Below are 24,503 nucleotides of genomic sequence, written 5' to 3'. Positions count from 1 at the left end.
TACACTGCTTTTTATTGGTCATGGGTACCAGCAGCCTGGGGCCTCCAGAATTGGAACTGTACCAAAAGGAACATAAAACCCTTTGCAGCTGGGAGCAGAGACCAGGGGTTACCTTTGCTTTTGAGCAAATGGCTCAAGCTCTACCATGGTGGATAATCACCCTACTTCTCAGCAGCAAAGCTGCCCTGCCGGAGACAGCTTGCCTGGCCTGGCAGGCTGTTGGCAAGGAACTCGTGCCCTTTTTCTATGCTTTCCTGTCACTTAGACTTGCCCTGGAAGTAACAGTACAGACTTACTATGATGAATAAGTGGGCCTAGGCCCTGTCACTCCTTCACTCCAACCAATGAGCAAGAATTCAAGTCTGCTACAACAAAAGAAACTTTATTTAAAAATATTTTTTTTACAGACATGGGTGCTTGAAAAAGCTCTTTAGTTAACTGTGTATGGAAATGAAAAAAATTAATAAATAACATTAGTATAACAGACCTCTAAACATTAATACATTGGCAAAACAAAATGGACTTAAAATGAAAATGAATCTTAAAGCTCTGCTATTCTCTGTAAGACTATTTACCTTCTGTTTTTCTTATTCTTTACAGGTGAGAAAGATTAAATACTGCTAATATAAATTTTTTTATATTAATGACACATTTTTAAAATAGTCCACAAAAATCTCATCTAAGTTTTCGTTTTGTTTTATTTTTAACACTGATATACAAATTGGGACTCTTCACTCTGGAGAAAGCACTGAATTTTCTCCAGCCCCACCCAGGCCAAGAATGTCAAGATCCTAAATCAGGAGGACTTTAAAAAGAATTGTCTCTGTCTCCCAATTCTTTATTAGTTAAAGGCAGAGAAGAACTGAGAAAAGGAAAGAGATAAGTAAAATGTCATTATATAGGAAACATTTTTTCTCTTTTTTCTGCCGAAACCTATAGCAGCCACAATACTGAGGACAGGCTTGTGGAACATGGTCCTTGCTGGTTTTCCCAGGGGAAAACAAGACCCTACAGAGGGTACCAGCTGCTTAATGCTTTAAGTCTGAAGTCTTCAAAGGAAAGGACAGCCTAGTGTGAAGGAAGAGGCAGGAGGTCTAGGCCCGTTTAGGGTCCAGCAAGAAAACAAGACAAAAACAACCAACCAACCACCCCTCCCAGGAGAGCCCATCCCACACTTCTCCATGCGGTTGGGTGAGGAACAGGATCAGGAGGCTGGGACACTTGAAATGGTCCAGAGCATACCTGGAAATCAGGGAACATTCTGTCTTTTCTTGCTGGAGACAGAGCATTCAACCTGATAACTAAGATTGTGATTGGAACCAACCCAATGATCCCAGGGTACAATGCTTATTTCTCCTGACTAAGCATCATGGCAGGGAGAAGGAACCACTGACACGGCACACCTGTGTGCCATCTTTCCAGCCACAGAGCACTTCCTTCTTCCTTTCCCCTAGACTGGAGGGACTAATGACACTCAAGGTGGAGGAGCTAAGACTCTGGTATTTCCATATTAAGTCCTAAAATGCAGCCTGGGATACAGTGCTGCCTTAGAAAGGCACAAAATGCTTGGCTTTTTTTTTTTCAGTGTGCTAAAAATTATTTTGTTTTGAATAAAGGAAAAAGATATATAAGGTTAAAAATCCCAAGTCACCACAGCCAGAAAGCAAATGTAGGAGGTACCTCATAGCTGCCACACCCCCACCACGTGTTTCAGCAGGAGGTCAAGGCCAAGACACCAAAACAGTGCCGAGGAGGGTAGGTCAGGAGGCATCCAGTCTCATGGGCATTGCGCCTGCAGGCTTACTCACCCAGACAGCAGAAGGAAGAAGCCAAGGAAGAGAAAACACGTGGTCTACAGACTCTTAAGTAGTTCTCTGCCTCTTCAGCTTCAAGACAGCCATAAGCATGGCTACCCTCACCCCTATCAGGGTCAGAGGTAGGTAGGGAGGAGGGAACTGACACATAGGGTACATTAACACATACGTCAGAGTGCCACGCTCGGGCACACAGTTCACCCTGCACACATTACACTCCACTTCAGGGCCTGAGCATAGAGGCAGTGCAAGGCCTGAGGAGTTGCACATAGCATGTCTTGAGCAATACCCCCTCTGGCCTCTCAATCTGGTTCAGAGGTGGAAGGAGAACTTGTGACAGGTAATGTGGAGGGCGCCTCTCACATTCATTTTTGGGATTGAATCAAGAATATGGGGCCGGGCAATCAGAACTTTGCTGATTTGTTCTGCTGCCAAATCAGTAGGAACTATGAGGTTGGCTTTCAGCCTTTGCTCTGTACAAACACAGGGAGTGGTCAGCCACATTCTTCTCAAGCACTATACAAGGGAAGGGGCAGCAAGATTTCCAAACAGCTGTTGGTCCGTTAGTCAACAGCTGGCCCTTCAGCACGGCGCTTTCCATCTGCCTGGGAAGGAGCCTCCGTGCAGGGCTCCCTCTCCCCATCCCTATTTCTCCGTCTCTTACTCTTGTGCCACTTTCCGGAACCAGGAAACGCTTATCTTTGAAACCAACCCAGATTTCCTAGGACACTGTGAAGGCACATGGCACTGCTGTCCCTCTGCTCCTTAATTCTGGAGCCTTGACGAAAATGTCCAGTGTAAAGTCTGACGACTCACCCTTCATCATGTGCCTCAATGTGTATCTTTGGATTATTAGGTTACTTCTGTGTATATCAAATGACTCCAGTAGTTTAGAAAAGTTATAAGTAATTATGAAATGCCTTAATAACACAGGACAGGCTCTGGGATTAGATAAGTAAGACCAAAAGATTCAGGCAGGCAGAAGCACAGTTTTTAAAAATAAAAAAATAAAGCCTTTAATATACAAAAGAAAGCAATTGGACAAGGAAGACAAAGGTATCCTGTCTAAAGAGCTCTCAGTAAAAACTCTATTCTAAATTGGAATCTATATCTAATTTACATCCTGGCAACTGTCCCAACTATTATATACTCTTACTGGCTACAGCAAAGTCATTTCTGAGGTACCTAGGAAGGCTTGCCTAAGAATATTACTGCAGAGCTCCCTCCATAGAGGAAAGACCAAAGGAAAGGGTGAGGAGGGTGCAAGGGACACAGGCCGTGGGCCCACAGAAGGAATGTATTTTCAGTGCTAAAACCTGAAGAGAGCTCAGAAGTCCATGGGTGGCTACAGTGGGATTTGTGATCTGCTCTCTAAAGAATATGAAATAAGGCTCAAAACCTGAGATTGAATAAAGGCTAGGAAATGTCACCTAAGAACAGACTAGCTCCAGAACAAGAGAAACTGGTCCTAAAGAGGGAGGACAGAAATCTTGGATGCCAAGACTGATAAAGGGAAGAAAAACAGGAAAGAAAGAAACAAAGACGACAGTAACCCAAATTAAGTCAAACCTAAGAATTTCCTCAATGTCTCAGACAGTCCCACGCCTGCCTTTCCACTCTCAAAAAAGCAGCACGATAGCAGTTTTATTACTAAAGTATTTTTAGGGTGTCTATCCTGTCTATACCCTCTTCTCTGAGAACCCCACCCCCCATCTCCCACCTGAAGGAGCAGGCTGCTGGTGCCCTGTGTGGCAAGGCAGACCAGTCAGGGGTAGATAGATACACGATCAATGTGCTGGGCTGATCTTACTCTTTCTTGAGAAAATGAACCAAGAGGCACTGGGAATCTGTTAATGGTGATCCCTAGAGCTGGGAGGTCATGTGGACTTGAGGACTGGGGTGCCTCTTTTGGGGCTTTGCAAGCCGACAGACTGACAAGCAGGAGAAAGGACATGGCGCAAAGTTTCACAGTTCAAGCTCCATGCAAGAATCAGCTGTACTTATACTGGATTCTGTGAAATACCCTGCATTCTTATGACTCCCTCCTTTCTTTAGCTTAAATACTTCTGTTTCTTGCATCCAAAGGATTCCTAAACAGGAGAATCAAAGATACAACCTTGACCTTCTTCCACTATGCACCCTCCATGCATTAAATGGCTATATGCATTTCTAAAGAAAGACTGTGAATATAGATTGAGATCAAAGTAGTGATAGTAATGCTTTATATGCTGAGTCAGAATACTTTAGATTGAATTTCTAAAGCCTGAAAGTCTAGGAGAATGATGATGTGTTGATTTTGATACTAAGTTCTAGGGTCGCTAAGCTCTCTAAGCTCCTTACCCCAGGAGGGAAAGGCTGACATTTTTGAGAACTGAGTTCAATCTATTTTACTGCCTGGCTCTTGGGAGACTGAACAACTCTGGCTGAAGATCAAGACCTAAAGACAGGCTCCCATCCCTCTCCCACACTTTCAGCCCTTCTAAGACATAGGATTAGCTGCAAAGGTTGTTGAAGAATTGAAAAACAAATTCCCAAATAGAATGAGAGATGGTGACAGAGCCCAGAAAGGTTATAAGGAAGCTTCCCAACAAGGGGGTTTAGGGACACAAGCAGCTCAGTAAAAAGATCAAGGAAGGCATTAGATTGAAAAGGGGACTGTAGGCAGATGTTTGCTTAAACATTTAACTGCCCTATTGTGCAACTATGAACCAACATAACCCTCAAGCCACCAAACAGATTCCACTGAAATACATAAATATGGTCGGTATCCATAAGACTTACACTGAGGAATCTCCCAGACATTATCAAAGCTATAGGAAGACAACAGGGGTTAATGAGAGAGTCTTGAACTGATTTTACCTGGAACAGCTCTATAAGGAAATACATGTCTACATAAAAGAGTTGTAAACAAAATTTGCACAACCTTATTGGAAAGGGCTATTTTAGGGCCAAATGCAAGTGCTAGACAGCCAAGTACTATCCCCCAACATCAGTAAATTACCATGTGGTGGCAGAGAACACAGAGCTGACACTTCTGGCACATGGTAATCCCTCATAAACACTTGCTGAATGAACAGATGAACCGTTAAAACAGCCAGGCCAATGGTCAGAATTCTGTTATTCCATGGACAGTGGTCACTGCCGAGTCAGAAAGGCCAATGGCAGGAAGGGGAGCTTACAACCAGTTTGGGAAGAAGGTCTATAACCCTGTCATGATGTGAGGTAGGAGAATATTCCGCATTAACACCACTGCTGATCACCCACAAAAAGGTCTAGATTTTGTTAATGGTGTCTCAAAGGGAACACATAGCTGGTCCCTACTCTGCAAGCAAATTTACAAAAATTCATTTGTAAGGTTGCTGTTTGGACCATAAAATATATTTTACTTTTCTATAGAGGAAATAACTACTTTAAGTATGAAGAATAAGTGACCCCCATCTCCAAAACGACTTTTTTAATCCACAAAACAGTTAAATGTTCCTAACAGTACTATCCCAGATCCTGGGCCCCGGTGTTGTCTGTATCAGAAGAGAGGGAACAGAAGAACGGCAGAATGCGCAGGGTGGGGTTGGGGGGAGTGAGAGGGGGCTAGTGGAAGAGCACGGCCATCCACAGGTGTAGACCACTGCTGACATAAACGCTAACAGACAAAATGCTGAGACGATGAGCTGCCCCATCTATTATTTACCTAAAGGGAGGTATATCATAGAGCCCACAGGTGTTTTCCACGTTGAGAACACCCTACTTTAATGGAAGGAGTATGAGAGGGGCAGCTGATTAAGTACTGCAAAGCAGCCACCCAGCAACGAGGCATGCTACACAACCCCAGAGAGACAGAGGGAAAGCAGGAGATTGGGCTGAATAGAACAGCTTAATGCATTCGAGAAAAAGGAAAACATCTATGTGGTTATTACCTTATCCACCTGAAGTTAACAGAAGAGGAACCATTTGTAAGTAGGAGGGGGAAAGGAGATGGGTTTTCCCAAAATGGCAAAACTCAAAATAAAGCCCGCTTTGTGAAGGGGCAATTTTAGTTAAATTCAGAGCAGAGCCAAAGAATTAAAAACTGTGACACAAATGGAGGATGAAGAATGAGTTACTGGCGTCTTAGTCAAAGGAAATTTAAGAAATTGAAGTTTTGGAAATATCCTCAAAACAAGAGACATGTGAAAACTTTCCTGAGGCTTGCTTGACAAGCTCAGGCATGGACCCAGGTGTGCCCTCAGAGCACCCAGTCAAAGAGAAAACCCCTCATAGAATGGTCTAAAACGTTGAAAGCCTGCAGATACACAGATGACAAGCTATCAACCAAGCCAATCAACAGTGCACATGTTCAACACAGGGATCTGGCACCCCAGTTTCAGGGCTGACCCGCCGAGCTACACAGGTCCTCAATTAGGAAAAGGAAGAATGAACTTGCCCTTAGCCTATCTAAGTAAGGACATAATCTCCAAAGACGACTTTGGATGCACTGAAAAGACAAAAGACATGCAGAACCTGTGCTTTGTTCTCTTGACAGATCTTCAGTCTATGGGCAACACCTGCAGACAGGGACAAACTCCAGTGTGGACAGGCATGGAAACTGCTGCCATTTTTTCCTAGTTCTCTGCCTAGGCCTTCAACATCTAAACAAAAAGCCAAACTGAGTGTTACCACAAACAAAAGGAGAGGCGAGGTTACTGTTTCCTACTCACTGCCACTTTCCCCTGCCCCTCCACCCCAATTCAAGACCTCCCGCACCTGACGGGGGGCTGTGCTGTTTTCTGCCATGTAGAGGAGACGGTGGGTAACCATGGCAAATCAACAATAAGTCCTGGACTGTCTACTCTGGGAATGTAAATAGCTCTGAGGCAAGAGGATAAAACCAAAAGATCTACGAGTAGCTGCAAGCCAAGAGAAGAGTTAGAAAAAGTTTTAGTTCCAAAGATGACAAGACGGAAAAGAAAACAGATCTAAGGAGAGTCATTCCTGTCTGGAACTAAAGACAAAAGCATGGTTTAGATTTTGAGGAGGGTAGATTTATCAAAGAGCAGGCTTGCTTCTGACAAGGAGGAAGATTACACCCTGCTAGGGATGTCAGCAAGGCTTGGGATGGAGAACTAACTGAACTCGAGGGGTCGTTTAGCAGTATCTACAGGAACTGACTAATGGTGCTCCACGCTGGACTCTGAATCTTCTTTATGAACCTGCAATTACACAAACTGCTGGGCTCTTCACATACTGTCTCTGACTATTGTAAAGTCATTTATTACACTAACTGATGTCTAATTACTGTGGAGAATGCAGTCACTAAAGAGTATGTAGGACCTAAGGTAAAGAGGAAAGGGGAAGGAGATGCTACATTCCCAAAGCCATAGGCACAAGAGAAAACCAAGTCATCAGTGGCACCATGTAGGATTGGTGCTAATTATCAGCAAAATGCTGTGCTACCATGGGTGGTATCCCCATTCCTTACAGGGCAAAGAAAAAAATCATTTCTGAAAATATAACCTGGCTCATGTTCAAAGGGAGACACCCATATAAGCTGGAATTCAATGGGAAGAAAAACTGAATAGTTAAATCCTCATTGTCTATTTTGTGCATTTTATGTTTAATAAGCTAAAGAGCATGTGAATGAAGCTTCCTAAAAGCTTCATGGTATTCGGGCCAGAGAGCCATGCTGGAAACAAATATTCTTCCCTTGCCATTAAGTAGAAAAACTCATGACTACATTAGAACACATACCTGGCACCAAGGCAACTGACTCCCACAGGGAGGGCATGGAATGTATTTAAAGGCATCTATCTCAAATCAGTCATTAATTAATTAGGATAATTAAAACATCTTATTTGAACAGATTCAATGTTCCTATAGAAACAGTGCTTTGGAGTGACCAGTGTTAGCTGCTAGCATCAAACATGACTATACTGACACAGCAACAGTACTTTTTTTCCCACCTATCTACCAAACAAACCAACACCAGCACACATATTAAAGAACATCCTATAAGCCACTAGGCTTTAGTAAGGCTGGTCATAGCAAGCCCACTGCCAATGACAGACACCAAGGAGAAGGAGGAGGGAGGAGACAGGGGAAAGGACAGAGGCAAGGTGTTCTAAAAATAGGAGACTTTTAGCTATGCACATGAGAATCCAAGCCAAAGGGGAGTGTGGGGTTGGGTATAATACCACAGTAGACGGAAGTCTTTAAAAGATTCCTTCCTAAACCTCTTGTGCTAATTCCCTGCCTCGGATTAACACAGCAAGTTAATCTTATAATCACAGGACACACATACAACCACAGACAGACAGACAGACAGACACACACACACACACACACACACACACGACCACATCCTTAACCCAGGAAAGTCTTAAGTCCTCAATTAGGATTTACAGCACAATACTTCTCCTACTGCTTTCTGGACCGTTCCCCAGGTAGGCTACCATTTAATAAAAATCCACACTCTCTCTAAGTGGGGACTGAAGGACACCTTCAAATGTACTCTCAAAACAAATAAAATAATAAAACACACTAGCTGCTCCATTTTCATTCCACTGCATTGAAATCTTGAAACCACAGAGGTGATATCCCACAGACAGGGCAAGACTTCACTGTGAAGTCTCCAAAGGAACCTCTGCTCCTGTTGGTGCGACTTGAGCAAGAGCTCCCCGCTCTCTGGTCCTCTAAAGCTGCAGCAGGGAGGTGATGTGCTAGGTGGCTACATGGGCAGGAGAAGAAATAGAAACAAACTCCCGGAGGATATTTTTGGCCATTTCAATGTTGTTGTGGGCAATGACCAAAGCTTTCTGAATGTCCTGGTAGGAGTATCCCTGACTCATGAGGTTCTCAATCTCGCTGGAGAGCTGTGGCGAGGCGGCAGCAGCAGCAGCAGCAGCAGCAGCAGCAGCAGCACCACCCTGCTGACAGCTACCCGCAGCTTTTCGTTCAGAGTTGATTCTCCGAGGGAATGGTTTGGGAGGCCTTTCAGGAACTTGGGAACCCTCAGTGAAGTCTAGAAGAAATAGGAAAGAAAATACTTGCAAATCCAGGGGAAAATCCTCATTTAATGGCAGTAATAACAACAACAATGTGCTAATATCAAGATATTACTGACCTACTGTCAATTGGGTACATGTGCTTTTCAGTCACAAGGCTGGTTTTACAGGTTCAAGGGTTTTAGTATATAGCCTCCTTCTCCTCATAACAGAAGAGACCTTCTAAATATACTATGCACCTGTCCTACTAACAATAGAACATCTGCATTTGCATCATGCTTTATGCTTAGCAACAAGTTTTCACACACATTATTGCCTGGATTATTTTTTAAAAATTTGAGGGGACCAGAGAAGACACTAAACTTCCCCTTTGTTACAAATAAGGAAACAGAAATAAGCCGAAGCTGCAGTGGAGAAGCATTAAATGAGGTTGGCGGGTGGGGATCACGGCCTGTTTGAGCAACTGGATGCTGTCTATCTTTTTCATCAGCTGTCCTGAAGGCCGTCTTCAATTTCCAAAGTGACAGTGACTGTTGCCTCCCCGGGCGGCCACAAGTGCAAGAAGAGCAGCCCTCGACAGTGAAGGCCCAAATGTGGGCTGGCTCCAGGCCCGTTCAGTGTGCTTTCCAGAGCCAGCACATCTCCCTTCCTATGGGATGGGGCCCAGAAGTCAGGAATGTGTGATCTGAACCATCAAGCGTAATTACCACTGTCATAATGCACACTCAGAAGAGCCAGATATCCTATCTACCACCAGCACAGGACGAGCCATGGTTTAAGGAATAACAACATTTCCAAGTCTGGCAAAATCCTAAAGACTCTGACTATAGTTTAACTTGCTAATTTGAGAACCAGGACCAGCTTTCCTCCTATTTAGACATAATTTTTAGTCTACTACTTCTACCTGCTGACTTATTGTCACTAGGCAGTCATCTCGGTTTCAAGACACATTAGGAGCCGTACAGCAATTTAGTACAAACCCAAGGTAGCCTGGAGACTCACTTGTTGTGGGATCACCTTCCAGAGACAACCAGCCGAAGGAGGAGCTGGCATTAGAGATATCTGAGAGAGTTCGGCGGGCCAGCACTGCCGGCACAGGTGGCTTAGGGACATCGTACCCATCATCCTCATTTTCTGATTCCTCAGGGCCAGTGTTGGCATGGGCTGCAGCCAAATTCCCCTCACCTAGAGAAAAGTTTGTGCAGTTATCTTCTTCTTCTAACACATTTCAGTATAGGGGCATCCATTCATTCATGCACGGACAGAATCAGTTACTGAATATCCACCATGGGCCAAACACCATGTGAGGCCCTGTGGGTAGAGATAAAAGAAACAGAGAAAATAAAATCTGCACCAATCTTGCAGCTCTACTTTTCTGAACATGTCAAAAGCTACCCTTGTCAAGGTTAATAGCCACTGATGCCAAAGACTCAAGTGCCATTTTATAGCATTCATTCAGTATTTCTATCTGCATTTCGCCTTGGAATTTCAGCCCAAGAGCCGTATGTGCGCTGCCTTCTTGAACTTTCAACTTGGTAAGCTAGTTAATATGGGAATTGAGTATTGACCACCCTACACACAAAAGAATTTCATCAACACTAAAAAGCAGTGGGAATAACAAGCAGCTGCCAGCATTGTAGGTCCAGGCCATATTACACAAAGGTCTCCAGGCCCTGGAAGGATGAAAAAGCACAAAAGGAGCTAGCTGTATGAACAGGAAATAAAAGAGAGGAGGGCGTTTTACTGCCCATGGATCAAACATATTTTGCAAAGAAAATTATTTAAAAGAGTTTTCCACTTAGATCAAGCTATCTCATTAGCCAAATATTACAGGCTCATTCCTATGGCACATCAATGATTTTTAAAGTAGCAGAAAGGCTACTCACCAAAGGTGCTGCTCTCTGTGACAGATGGTGCTGCCTGGGACTGAATATTATACATTGCCTCATATGTACAGCTATCAACCTGCTGGTCACAATCACATGCTCTGAACCGGAAGGAAAGTGGCATAATGAGCTTCAGAATCAGATAACTCTTGTTATCTCCAAAGTTATTACGATTCATCTATTCACAACTACTCTAGAACCTAATTCTATCAAGATAATACATTCTCCTTTTGCCAGTATCACTAATAAATGTCATGAGATTGACTCTTGTGACAAGTAATAGACATATGTTTTTGAAATTACTGTGATGTTGAGGAATCCTAAGTGGAATTGATCACAGCTGCAAGAGGCTTAAACATTAGGGGCTAGATACATCTTTCTGCTTTAATTCTGGCTGGATAACGCTATGTGCAAGTAGCAAGCCAAGCAGGTGAGTGGTGTCAATTGAATTCCCAAATAGGATTGTTGTGAACGTACCGTGAACTCTGGGCTGTCTCCAAAGGCCGTTTCACCTCTGGCTTTGGAAGCCCTACAGGCCTAGAGGAGGGAGTCATGTACTCTGTGTCCTCCTCACTTTCACACTGTTCCCCAGATGGCAGCTTTGGCACAGGAAGAGGTCTGGAAGATGAAGAATAAAAAACAGAAAAAAAAAAAGAAAAAGAATTAACAAGCAGGAAAACATTCAAGTATGAGATAAGTGGCTTCAAAACAAGACCACAACTCAAATTTGATATAGCAAAATAGATGCCACCTAGGAAACTATTATTTCTCCTAGCCAAGAAAGTTAATTATTAAAAAACACACTAACTGGGCCAGCTCCATGGCATAGCGGTTAAGTGTGCATGCTCCACTGCTGGCGGCCCGGGTTCAGATCCCGGGCGTGCACCGACGCACGGCTTGTCAGGCCATGCTGTGGCAGCATCCCATATAAAGTGGAGGAAGATGGGCACGGATGTTAGCCCAGGGCTGATCTTCCTCACAAAAACAAAAAACAAAAAACAAAAAACACACTAACTTAAAATTTCACTTTCAGCTGACCAAAGGTGCAGCTATTTTGTTTGAGATGTGTTACACTGGGATAGTACTTGATACCAGTTATCTCAGTCCCCAAACAAGTTAGAGTCCCACTCCAGGAGCTAGTATGCCAGTTTTTCTTTCACTAGGCATGAAACAAGATACAGGAGGTGGCTTTCTGACAATGTGCTAGGAATATATACCAAATCTCAATTCTAAAATCTACCTATGGTTCCAAAGAGTATACAGCTAGTCAAAAGCGTTCTCATATGTTATCTCATAGGATAAACATTTTTTCCTCCTCATTTTATACAAGAAAGATCTGAAATAAAAAGACAGAAAGTGCCTTGGTAGTTAGCATCAACTCTGGGACTAGACCTCAGATCTTCTGACACCTGCGCCAGGGATCTTGCCATCATACCCATATGTAACTCTCACCCAGAAGCTTCTGAAACAAAACTTCTCTTGCCACCCTGCCCCCTGAAACTAGACAAAGACCAAAAAAACAAAAAACCATGAGATTATGTGAGAAACACACACGTGCACACGTGCACACACACATACACAAAGTTGCTTCTGAGAATGTGAATTAACGAGTGTTCTCCCTTCCTCATCATACTTTTTTGTACATTCTGAATACTCTATAAGGAGCGCCCATTGCATTTGTCTGTGTTTACTTAATGTTTATTTTCCCTAACTATAAAAGCAATAGCTGCTTACTATAAAACACTTAAATGCTACAGAAAACTAACACAGAATGACAGCCCCCTTTAATCTCACCTGAGATTTTTTCTTATGTCTACATATTACTTTTATTATTTGTGCATTGCATGCTGAAGTTTTGAGGTGGAAGTGTACTAGTATCTAAAATTTGCTTTGAAATGTGTCAAAAAAGATAGATTGATGGATGGGTAGAAGTATAGACAGACAGACAAACGTGTGATAAAAAAACAAGCATAATAAAATGCTAATGGTAGAATGCAGGTGGTGAGTATAGGGATACTCACCGTAAAAATCTTTCACCTTTACTATATGTTTGAAACTTTTCATAATAAAACATTGGGAGGGAAACAATCCATAGAGATGAAGAAAAAAAATACTAAGTATTGGTGAAGATGTAAGGAAATGGGTACTTTCTTATATAGTTTTAGAAATAAGAAATTAGAAATATAATTCAGCAAAAGTATCTAACCAAACACGCATACCCTTGGACTCAGAATTCCATTTCTAAGAATCTTCCTTAAGGAAATAATCAAGTATATTCATTATAGCATTATTCATAAGAAAATAATCAAGAATATTCATTGTAGCACTATTTATAATACTGAAAAAATAGGCAACAACCTGTCAAATAATAGTGTATTGAATAAATTCTGGATCACACATACAGCAATATATTGGAAGTCTACTGTGTCCCTGAGTATCTTAGAGGTTCCAAGCAGGAGCCTCAGAGGCCCACTTCTGCTTCTACCACAGTAGGTCTGTTCTCATCTATTTCACATACTGACATTCCACTTAAGTCAGTTCCACCACTTTGCAATCACCTGAAATAATTGTAGTAGAAGAATATGTAATGACATCCTAAGATGTTCAAGATATTCCTTGTGAAAAACAGCATGTATAACATGATTCCACTCACACAACAATGGCAATGAACATTTATCAAATTGCTAACTACTGTCTTTTAGGTGGTTACTATTATGGATAACTTTTATTTCTTCAGTGTCACTTATCTGTATTTTCTAAATATTCTTTAATTAACACATATTACTTTCATAAAGAGAAAAAGGTCATTAAAAGGCACTCAAAAATTTTAATTATAGTTCTTTTTGTTGATGATAAAAATATAAAATTGCACCTCCTCATTAAGCATTTTGGCAATACATACTTTAAAACATTCACATTCTTTTGTCATAGTAGTTCTACTTTGGCTGTATCTCTGTTTATGTACAAAGATGTTCACTGAAACAAATTCATTACAATAAAAGCTTTTAAACAAAATAAATATCCAACAATAAGGGAATGGTTAAATATGTGAGGTTATAGCCACATTATATAATAATATGCAATCATTAGAAGTGCAGATTTTGAAGAACTTTTTAAATGATAGGGAGAAATGCCCAAGATACAATGCTAAGTTAAAAAAAAAAGGAAGAATATAAAACCATAACTTGATTTAAAACATATACACATTTCACATGTCTACAGCCATGGCCAAGAAGCAAGCATCATCTAACCATCTGCCTAGAATAGCTAGCTATAAAAGCAAGATAAAATACAAAAGAAAGAAGACACTGGAGAGCAACCAGGCAGCCAAGACTTGAGAGGCTAAGATTCCAAGAGAAGAATACACTTAAGTAAGTCCCATAGTAGGGGTTCTGAACTTGGGGTCTGAAGGTAGTTTCAACAGGCTGGGGAGAGAGGGACTAGAATTTTGGGGGTACTGTGATGGCCAAGACATGAGGGGCCAAAAATTTAGAGAAGGGAACAGCAGAGAAGTAGATTTGAAATTCTGCCTATAATTTTCCCTAGAGCTACTGCTAACCCCTAAACTGTGTATGCACGCGGCTAGATACCTGAGAGACCAAGAAGAAAGTAGCAACTGAGGAGCTGAACAGACACTGTGATTGTCTTGCCAAGCTGGAGAGACAAGGTTGGAGTTACCAGATATGGCCTTTAAAATAATTATAATTTATATCTCCAATAAAAAAAGGAGGATAGAGAACTTTATTAGAAAACTATAACCAAAAAATTTTTAAAAATCACATGGAAATTCTAGAACCTAAAAACATAGTATCTGAAAATACAAATTCAATAGATGGATTTAAGGCAGATTAGAAACTGCAAAAGAAAAGATCAGGGAAGTGAAATCTTGTAGAAACTAGTCAGATTAAAATAAAGAGAGAAAAAAAATGGAAAACAGAAATGAGCATAAGAGCTATTATGAGACATGGTGAAAAGACTGAACATTCAGGTAACTGGAGTCACAGACGGAGAGGAGAAAGAGACTGCACTATTCAGTTTATTTTAAGAAATAGTGGCCAAAAATTTTCTAAAACTGATTAAAAACATCAAACCACAAAATCAGTAAACTACAAACCTTATGAAGGATAAATATAAAGAAAACTACATAGGAGTATTATAGTAAAACTGATGGGATCCAAAGACAAAGAGGTCTTATAAGTGGTCATAAAAGAAACATTACCTTTAAAGGAGCACCATTAAGTCTGAGAGCTAATTTTTCAACAGAAACAATGGAAGCCAGCAGGCAGTGGAATGACATTTTTAAAGTGTTAAAAGAAAATAATTCCAGAATACTGGAATAATTCAGAATACTATACTCAGCAAAAATATCTTTAAGAAAAATCAAAGTGAAATAAAAGATATTTTCAGTCAACCAAAATTTGGGAGACTCCACTGATAGAAGATACACACACAGACACAGACACACAGACTCTCTAAAGGAAGTTCTTTGGGGAGAAAGAAAAACATTCCAGATAGAAGTATGGCAAAGCAGGAAGAAATGAGAAGTACTAGAGTGTAAACATGTGGGAAATTTAAGTGTGCAAGAAGCATTAAGAGGCACTGATTCAAGGTAGACTCTAATGAGTCAAGGGTGAATGTTGGAATCCCTAGGATAACTATTAAAAGAATAACAGAAGGGGTGAAATGACATAATAAAAAAAACTTTAATCCAAAAGAAAGCAAGAAAATAGAAAAAAATGAACAATGAAAAGATGGAGAAAAGAGCAAGAACAAATATTCCAATTACTGTAAGATAAAGAATGCTAGACTGGATTTAAGAAAAAAACAACAAGTATATATAACTGCCTACAAGAAACATCTTTTTTTTTTAGGTGTTTATCATAGAAACATACCTTATAAATATAAGAACATAGAAAAGTTGAAAGTAAAAGGATGGAAAAAGATCATGCAAACACTAACTAAACGGGAGGTGATGTAGCCATTTTAATGTAAGACAAAGTAGACTTCAGGGAAGTAAGAAGTAGACGTAGCGAGTAAATGTAATAATAAAAACAATTCTCATGTAATCAATAGCTCTAAATTTCTATGTACCTTAATTACATAGGCTAAATACATACACAACACAAATGAACAGAACTAAAAGGAAAAAAGAGAAATCCACAATCATAAGGGGAAAACTTAACATACTCCTTATAGTATCTGATAGAACAGGTAGATAAAAAAATATTAGCAGAGAGATAGAAGATATGAACACAGTTAACAAACTCGACCTCAGTGACATATATAGAATGCTATACCAACAACTGCAGAATACATATTTGTATGAAGTGAAGGTGGTACATGTTACTGGAATTTACCGTGAACTACTCAGTAAAGAAGGTCTCAACAAATGTCAGAAATGGAAAGCACAGAGTATGGTTTCTGACCACATTGGAATGAAGCTAGACAGCAGTAACAGAAAGACAACTAGAAAATCTTCCAATCTTTGAAAATCAGGCAACACATAAATAACCGATGAACCAAAGAAGAAATCAGAAATGGAAAAAGCATATATTTTGAAGTGAGCAACAATGAATATATGACATATCAAAATTTGTGGAATGCAGCTGAAGCATGTGTTATGGACTGAATGTTTGTGTCCTCCCAAAATTCATATGTTGAAGCCCTAATACCCAGTGTGGCTGTATTTGGAGACCAGGCCTCTGAGGAAGTAATTAAGGCTGGATGAGGTCATAAGGGTGGGGTCCTGATCCAATAGGATTGGTGTCCTTATAAGAAGTGATACCAGAGAGCTTGCTGTCGTTCCCTCCTCGTGTGCACATATCCAGGAAAGGCCATGTGAGGACACAGTGATAAGGCTATGCAAGCCTGCAAGCCAGTAAGAGATTCCTCACCAGAAATCGACTACGCTGACACCCTTAGCTTGGATCATTCTTCTCAAGTGCACAAGGGACATTTCCAGGAGACAACATGTTAGGCCACAATCTAAGTCTCAATAGATTTAGAAAGATAGATATCATACAAAGTATCTTCTCTGACCACAATGAAATGAAGTTAGAAATCAGTAACAAAAGTAAAACTGAAAATTCACAAAATTGTGGAAATTAAACAATACATTTTTAAACAACCAATTGATTAAAGAAGAAATTACAAGAGAAATTATAAAATATTTAGAGGTGAAGGAAAACAAAAACACAATATACCAAAACTTATGGGATGCAGCGAAAACAGTGCTAAGGGGGAAACTAATAGCTATAAATGAGTACATTAAAAACCAAGAAAGATCTCAAATAAGCAACCTAACTTTATGACTTAAGGAACTAGAAAAAGAACCAAATAAACCCAAAGCTAGCAAAAGGAAGGAAATAATAAAGATTAGAGCAGATAAATGAAATAGAGAATAGAAAAACAATAGAGAACATCAATGAAATCAAAAGTTGGTTCTTTAAGAAGATCAACAAGGGGTCAGCCCAGTGGCGTAGTGGTTAAGTGCGCGCCCTCCACTTCGGAGGTCTGGGGTTCAGATTCCAGGCGCACACTGACGAACCACTTGTCAAGCCATGCTGTGGCAGCGTCCCATATAAAGTGGAGGAAGATGAGCACAGATGTTAGCCCAGGGCCAGTCTTCCTCAGCAAAAAGAGGAGGATTGGCAGATGTTAGCTCAGGGCTGATCTCCCGCCCCCCCCCAAAAAAGATCAACAAAACTGACAAATTTTATCTAGATGGACTAAGAAAAAAGAGAGGACTCAAACTACTAAAATTAGAGATGAAAGTGGGGACATTACTACCGATTCAACAGAAATGAAAAGGATTATAAGAGAGTACTATGAACAATTGTATGCCAAAAAATTGGATAACCTAGATGAAATGGACAAATTCCTAGAAACACAAAACTTACCAAGAGTAAATCACAAAGAAATAGACAATAGACAATCTGAATAAACCTATAACTAGTAAGGAGATTGAATCGGCAGTCAAATATCTCCCAAGAAAGAAAAGCCCTTACCTGCAGCTTCACTGGTGAATTCTACCAAACATTTAATGAAGAATTAATAACAATCCTTCCCAAACTTTTACAAAACAGTGAAAACTTCCTAACTCATTTTACAAGACCAGCACAACTATGATACAAAGCTAGACAAAGACACTAAAAGAAAAGAAAACCACAGAACAATGTCCCTTATGAACATTGATGCTAAAAGTCCACAAAAAAATACTAGCAAAAAATACGCAGCAGCCTATTAAAAGGATTATACACAATGGCCAAGTGGGATTTATACCTGAAATGCAATGATGATTCAACATAGAAAAATTGATCAACATAATATACCACATCAACAAAATGAAGGAAAAAACCCACATATCATCTCAATTGATGCAGAAAAAGCATGTGACAAAATTTCAACACGCTTTCGTGATGAAAACACTCAATAAAATAGAAATACAAGGAAAGCATCTCAACATAACAAAAGCCATATGTGAAAAACCCACAGCAAGCATCATACTCAATGGTGGAAGACTGAAAACTTTTCCTTTAAGATCAGGAACAAGGCAAGGATTCCTGCTTTCACCATTTCTATTCAACATAGTGCTGAAAGTTCTAGCGAGATCAACTAGGCAAGAAAAAGAAATAAAAGGCACCCAAACTGGAAAGGAAGAAGTAAAATTATCTCCCTGTTTGCAGATAATGCGATCTTACATGTAGAAAACCCTACATACTCCACAAAAGAGATATTAGAACTAATAAATGAATTCAGCAAAGTAATAAGATACAAAGCCAACACACAAAAATCAGTTGCGTTTCTATATACAAACAATGAACAATCTGGAAAGGAAATTTCAAAAACAATTCCATTTGCAATAGCATCAAAAAGAATTTAAATTAACTTAACCAGAGGTGAAAGACTTGTACAATGAAAACTACAAAACACTGCTGAAATAAATTAAAGATCTAAATAAATGGAAACACATCTTATGTTCATGGATTGGAAGACTTAATATTATTAAAATGTCAGTACTACCCAAAGCGATCTACAGATTAAATGCAACCCCTATCAAAATCCCAATGACGTTTTTTGCAGAAATATAAACTCTCACATATATAGTTAAATAATTTTTGTCAAGGGTGCCAAGACCATTCAATGGGGAAAGGACAGTCTTTTCCACAAATGGTGCTGGGAAAAATGGATATTCACATGCAAAGAATGAAGTTGGCACAGGACAAAAGATTCATGACATTGGATGTGGCAACAATTTCTTGGATACGACAGCAAAGACACAGGTAACAAAAGAAAAAATAGACAAATTGGACTTCATGAAAATTTTAAAATTTTGTGTACCAAAAGATACTATCCAGAGTAAAATGGCAACCCACAGAATGGGGGAAAGTATTTGCAAATCATATATCTGATAAGGGATTAAAATCCAGAATATATAGAGAACTTCTAAAACTCAACAGCAACAGAAACACAAACTGATTAAAAAATGAGCAAAGACCTTTTAAATAGACATTTCTCCAAAGAAGATATATCAATGGCCAATAAGCACATGAAAAGATGCTCAACACCACTAACCATCAGGGAAACGCAACTCAAAACTACAATGATATACCATCTCACACCCATTAGGACGGCCTACTATTAAAAAAACAGAAAATAGGGGCTGGCCCAGTGGCATAGTGGTTAAGTTCACGCACTCTGCTTTGGCGGCCCAGGGTTTGCGGGTTCGGATCCCGGGCGCAGACCTACGCACTGCTTATCAGGCCATGCTGTGGCAGGCGTCCCACATATAAAGTGGAGGAAGATGGGCACATATGTTAGCCCAGGGCCAATCTTCCTCAGCAAAAAGAGGAGGATTGGCAACAGATGTTAGCTCAGGGCTAATCTTCCTCACCAAAAACAAACAAACAAACAAAACAGAAAATAACAAGGGTTAGCGAGGATTTGGAGAAATTGGAACCCTTATGCATGGTTGGTGGGGAATGTAAAATGGTGTAACTGCTGTGGCAAACAGTACAGTGGTGCCTCAAAAAGTTAAAAATAGAACTACCATACAATCCAGCAATTCTACTTCTGGGTATACACCCCAAAGAATTAAAAGTAGAGTCTCTAAGAGATATTCGTTCACCCACATTCATAGCAGCACCATTCACAATAGCTAAAACATGGAATCAACCCAAGTGTTCATCAACTGATAAATGGATAAGCAAAATGCGGTATATACATAGACTAGAATATTTTTCAGCCTTAAAAAAGAAGTTCTGCAGTATGCTACAACATGGATCAACCTTAAGGACATTATGCTAAGTGAAATAAGCCAGTCACAAAAAGACAAATACCGTATGATTCCTCTTATATGACATATTTAGAGGAGTCAAAATCATAAAGACTGATAGTGTAACGGTGGTTGCCAGGGGCTGGGGGAGGGGAGAACAGGGAGTTACTGTTTAAGAGGTATAGAGTTATAGTTTTACAAGATGAAAAGTGTTATGGGGATGGATGGTGGTGATGGTTGCAAAATGTGAATGTATTTAATACCACTAAACTATACACCTATAAATGGGTAAGATGGTAAATTTCATGTCATGTGTATTCTACCACAAAAAAAAAGCAGATACCTAAGAATTAAAATTAAAAAACTATAAGAATTAAGAAAAGAATCTTTTAAAAAAATCAACAAAACCAAAATTGCTTCTTTGAGAAGACTGCTAAAATAGATGAGCCCCAGCAAAACTGATCTATGAACACATACAAAGAGAAAAGAATGGAAGCAAATAGTCCAAAACATAAAATATGATAATTTTTACATGAAGCAAATACAGACCAATTTTTATTTTCTTCTTTATATTCCTGTGGGTTTTCTAATTTTTCTGTTAGTAAGCTGTTTTAAAGTATCAACTCAAGTACCAACTCCACTGTATGAAATATAGCTTTTAGTAAACTTACCTGGCAGCCAGAGAATAAATGGCATTGGCAGATGCTGAAGGTTTGATTTTGGGGTGCTCATACTCTGGACCTGCCAATGGGCTGCAATTCATATTCTGGAAAAAAAGTGTTGAAAAAGAACCTTCTTAACACAGCTAAGTATCTCCTTTCACTTGTTTACCCTATTCCAAATAACAAGAACAATAATATAGACACAGACCTCACTCCCAATGCCATGCTTAGGCGCTGTTACATTTGACAAAAGCATAGTTGCTTTTCAAGCTCTAAAGAAAGTTCAAACGTAAGGGTTAGGGAGACAGATCTAAAAAGAGCCAAGGAAATGAGGTTTTTTGTTTGTTTTAGTTCTAGAAAGATTTGAGGAAACTGGCTGTCTACACAAATATCTTTTCTATCTTTCAAATTCTATACATCTTTCTACATTGATATCACCAGAAAGTCAAACCTAATCCACTCTCACTAATTAGACTATCACATAGATGCCATTTAAATGTAAGTTACCCTCCCATTTCCCTTGCAACCAAGAAATATGCAGTTCATTTAAGAGCCACAGCATTCCTCAACGTCACCCTTCCAGTTCCCCCTTTTTCTTAGATTTCCAACTACCAACTCGCCAATTCTCCCTTCAATGGCTCATCTGAAATTCAACATGCCTCTAGTTAGCCAGGTTTAAAACCTCAGGGGGTGGGTGGGTGGGGTGGTGTGTGTGTGTGTGTGTGTGTGTGTGTGTGTGTGTGTGTGTGTGTGGTGGGTGTGTGTGCGTGCGATTTCTTGTCCTTTTTTCCACCCACTGACTGCTTTCAAGCCTCACTGGGTCTTTGTTTCACGCTCTCTAAAGGCCCTACCTAATCTGGCTGTTCCTTTCTTCTCACAGACAATGCTTCTCCCTCTTGCTCACCTAGCACCAGCTATACTAACCCCCTTTGTTATTCCTCAGACAGACTCTCCCAAACTCACCTGCTTTTCCCTTCATCCTGGAATGGGCTTCCTCCAGAATCAGCACGGCTCACTCTCCCTGTTGCTCCAGGTTTTGCTCAAAATTGTACCCCATCGCTCCATGTACCTCCCAGCTCAACTCCAGCTGTCCCTATATCCCTTTTTGGTGCTATTTTTCTCCACAGCACTCATCAGTGTCTGACATTCTATATGTTTTATTAACTTGTTTATTTTCCATCTTTACTCCACTATAATGTAAACTTTGTGAGGGCAAGATTTTTTGTTGAATGCATAAGTGAACTAATAAAAGAAGGAATATACCTCTCCCACCCCCAGTTCTGGACCCTTTATCTCATGGACCACTAACCTGTCTTTTCCAATCTATTCTCTCATCAGTCTATATTCTGCATACTATTACTAGATTCATCTCTTTAAACCATCACTTGGGTCACGTCACTCCGCTAATATAAAGCCTTCAAATGCTCATTTCCTACCAAATAAATTCAAATTCTTTTGGGAGGGGGTATTCAAGACCCTCTAATCTAGTACTAATGCTCCTTTCTAGCCCTTTTTCGTACTCTGATACACAACATTTCTGCTCCACTCAAACTACTTCTTGTTCTACAATATACCTTAAGCATTTCTGTCATTGTAGCTCTGATCTATCTTAAAACTGTACCACTTTGGAAAGAATACTTCAAATTCAGATGCCACTCTTTCCATGAAGCCCTCATAATTCTCTAAAACTTCAGTGTTTTCTATTTATACTACTCATGGCATACACATACACACACACACACACACTTACTGTAGTATTTACAAACATGCCTTATCCACTTTATTAACATACATTTCTTGAGGGTAGGGACTATGTTACATTATCTCTGAATCCTGTATAAAATCTACCACAAAACTTTGATCCATTAAATGCCATTCACAAATACTTGTTAACAGGGAAAATAATTTCAAAATCAAGACTCACCATGGGGGTATCCAGACCGAATGTGCTTCCGAGCCTGAGCACATCTGTTCTGGGTTCCATTTGTGAGGGCAATGAAAATGGAAGTGAGTGTCGGTTGGTTAATTCTCTCCCTATCCAGGGGTCACTAGGGTTTGGGGCAACTACTGGTACTTTGGGGATTGGCCGAGGCAGCCATGATTCCCCAAGGCGGCTAGAGGGGACAGGGGGCAGTTTGTCCCTGGACGGACAGTCGCCTGGTGTACAAGGCAAAGGGCGTCTCTGAGGCCGAGTTTCTGCTCCAACAGAATATGGCCGGTCTGGAGGGGGTGGTGGTGGAAGATCTCGAAGTGTGGGAGGTATTGGTAATGGTTTGTCCTTATGAAGGGAGCCAGAAGCAGCCTGTGGAAGCATGATGGAAGCAAGTCAATCAAAATCCATTAATCCACAACAAAGAATCAGAAAACTGTAGAAATGGATAATGCTTCTTTACCTTAGAAGCAGTTCCAAGACCAGAAGCACCTGAAGGAACAGATACTCGTTGTTGCAGAAGGTCAAGTCGTGGTGGCACTGGAGGAAGGGAAGCTTGTGGGGCCACGGAGAATGGAGAAGGAGGCCGTTCCACCTAACATAAATAAAATTTCCTAATAGGTTGTTCTTGTTTGGGGGAGTGGCATCTTTCAACTCCTTCTAAAGCTGTAGATAGCAAGTACTATCCAAACACTGACTATAACTACCAATGGGTCAGCCTTTGGCCTGGGGTAGAACTTCCTGAATTATTTTTGTGTCACCATAAGAGGGCACTCTCAATCACAGAAACACCACGCAAGCAATAAGCAAAATGTATCACAGAAATGGCTGTGCTACAATAAGCTTCCTAGCTTACAATTTTAAAAAAATATTACAATTTTCCACCTCACCTTCAAAGAAAGAAAAAATCTTTTCAAGATTAAAAATAGAGGGGCCGAACCCGTGGCTTAGCAGTTAAGCACGCGTGCTCTGCTACTGGCGGCCTGGGGTTCGGATCCCAGGTGCACACCAACGTACCACTTGTCCGGCCATGCTGAGGCGGTGTCCCACATAGAGCAACTAGAAGGATGTGCAACTATGACATACAACTATCTACTGGGGCTTTGGGGAGAAAAAGGGAGGAAAAAAAAGGAGGAGGATTGGCAATAGATGTTAGCTCAGGGCGGGTCTTCCTCAGCAAAAAGAGGAGGATTGGCATGGATGTTAGCTCAGGGCTGATCTTCCTCACACAAAAAAAGAAGGGCTTTCATGTAAAAAAATAAATAAAATAAAGTAAATAAAATAAATAATAAAATAAAAATAGGAACTTGTATAAAAAGAAAGGGGCAGACATTAACCTTTCAACAGATCACTGGGGAAAATGATGTTTAAGGGGGCAGAACAATGAAAGAAATCAAAGATGATAAACTCTCTGTGGGTTATTATAATAAAAAGAATCAAAAAGATTTTTAAGAGGAAAATGATCAACAATATCACTAAAAAGCTTACTGAGTCCTTCCGAAGAAATAAGTTATTTCAATTCATTAATTAAAAGGAATTAAATTTTCTGTCAATTTGTGTTCTAAAAAATCAAGGCGCCAAATCAGAAGAAACAATACATGTATAATCTTTTTCCATTTCCTTGCCAATAGCAGGGTGATGAGTATCTGATAAGCTTGTCCAAGTCAGCTGTCAAGAGATATACAGTAATTCATATAAAATGCTACTTTGCATTTGCATTCTCTAACAGGGAGCAATACAGATGGAAGATAGGCAAATATGTATTACAAGCACTTACGTAAGATGCCAGAAAAACAACCACCCCTATACTTAGTCCTGTCATTAATGCTGGGTGGTGAACGAGGGCAAAGAAAGCCCTCACCATTAGCTACATTCTTTTACTCACACTTAAGAAAATGGGCTCCATGTTAATGGAGCATGAGCAACGCAGCACGAGCAGCTAAACACCTCAAGAGTTAAG

The 24,503-nt window shown here is 40.2% G+C and overlaps 1 protein-coding gene across 3 annotated transcripts in view; it reads right to left on the bottom strand.

Annotated features, from left to right (window-relative positions):
* Positions 1 to 361: 361 nt before the first annotated feature.
* CBL (Cbl proto-oncogene) overlaps positions 362 to 24,503 on the bottom strand; it is a 91,991-nt gene continuing 67,849 nt past the window's right edge. For all 3 annotated transcript variants that reach the window (XM_087433813.1, XM_087433812.1, XM_014785052.2), the window contains 7 exons: positions 23,007 to 23,138; positions 22,538 to 22,915; positions 20,623 to 20,717; positions 11,155 to 11,295; positions 10,678 to 10,778; positions 9,794 to 9,976; positions 362 to 8,808 (listed from right to left, as the gene is read on the bottom strand). In XM_087433813.1, coding sequence (XP_087289939.1) covers positions 8,507 to 8,808; positions 9,794 to 9,976; positions 10,678 to 10,778; positions 11,155 to 11,295; positions 20,623 to 20,717; positions 22,538 to 22,915; positions 23,007 to 23,138 — 1,332 coding nt within the window. In that variant the 3' untranslated portion in view covers positions 362 to 8,506. The remainder of the gene's footprint in view (positions 8,809 to 9,793; positions 9,977 to 10,677; positions 10,779 to 11,154; positions 11,296 to 20,622; positions 20,718 to 22,537; positions 22,916 to 23,006; positions 23,139 to 24,503) is intronic.

The sequence above is a fragment of the Ceratotherium simum genome, chromosome 7 (genome assembly GCF_057802395.1).
Source record: "Ceratotherium simum simum isolate JZ-2026a chromosome 7, ASM5780239v1, whole genome shotgun sequence".
Taxonomy (NCBI): Eukaryota; Metazoa; Chordata; class Mammalia; order Perissodactyla; family Rhinocerotidae; genus Ceratotherium; species Ceratotherium simum.
This window is presented reverse-complemented; position numbering and strand designations above follow the sequence as displayed.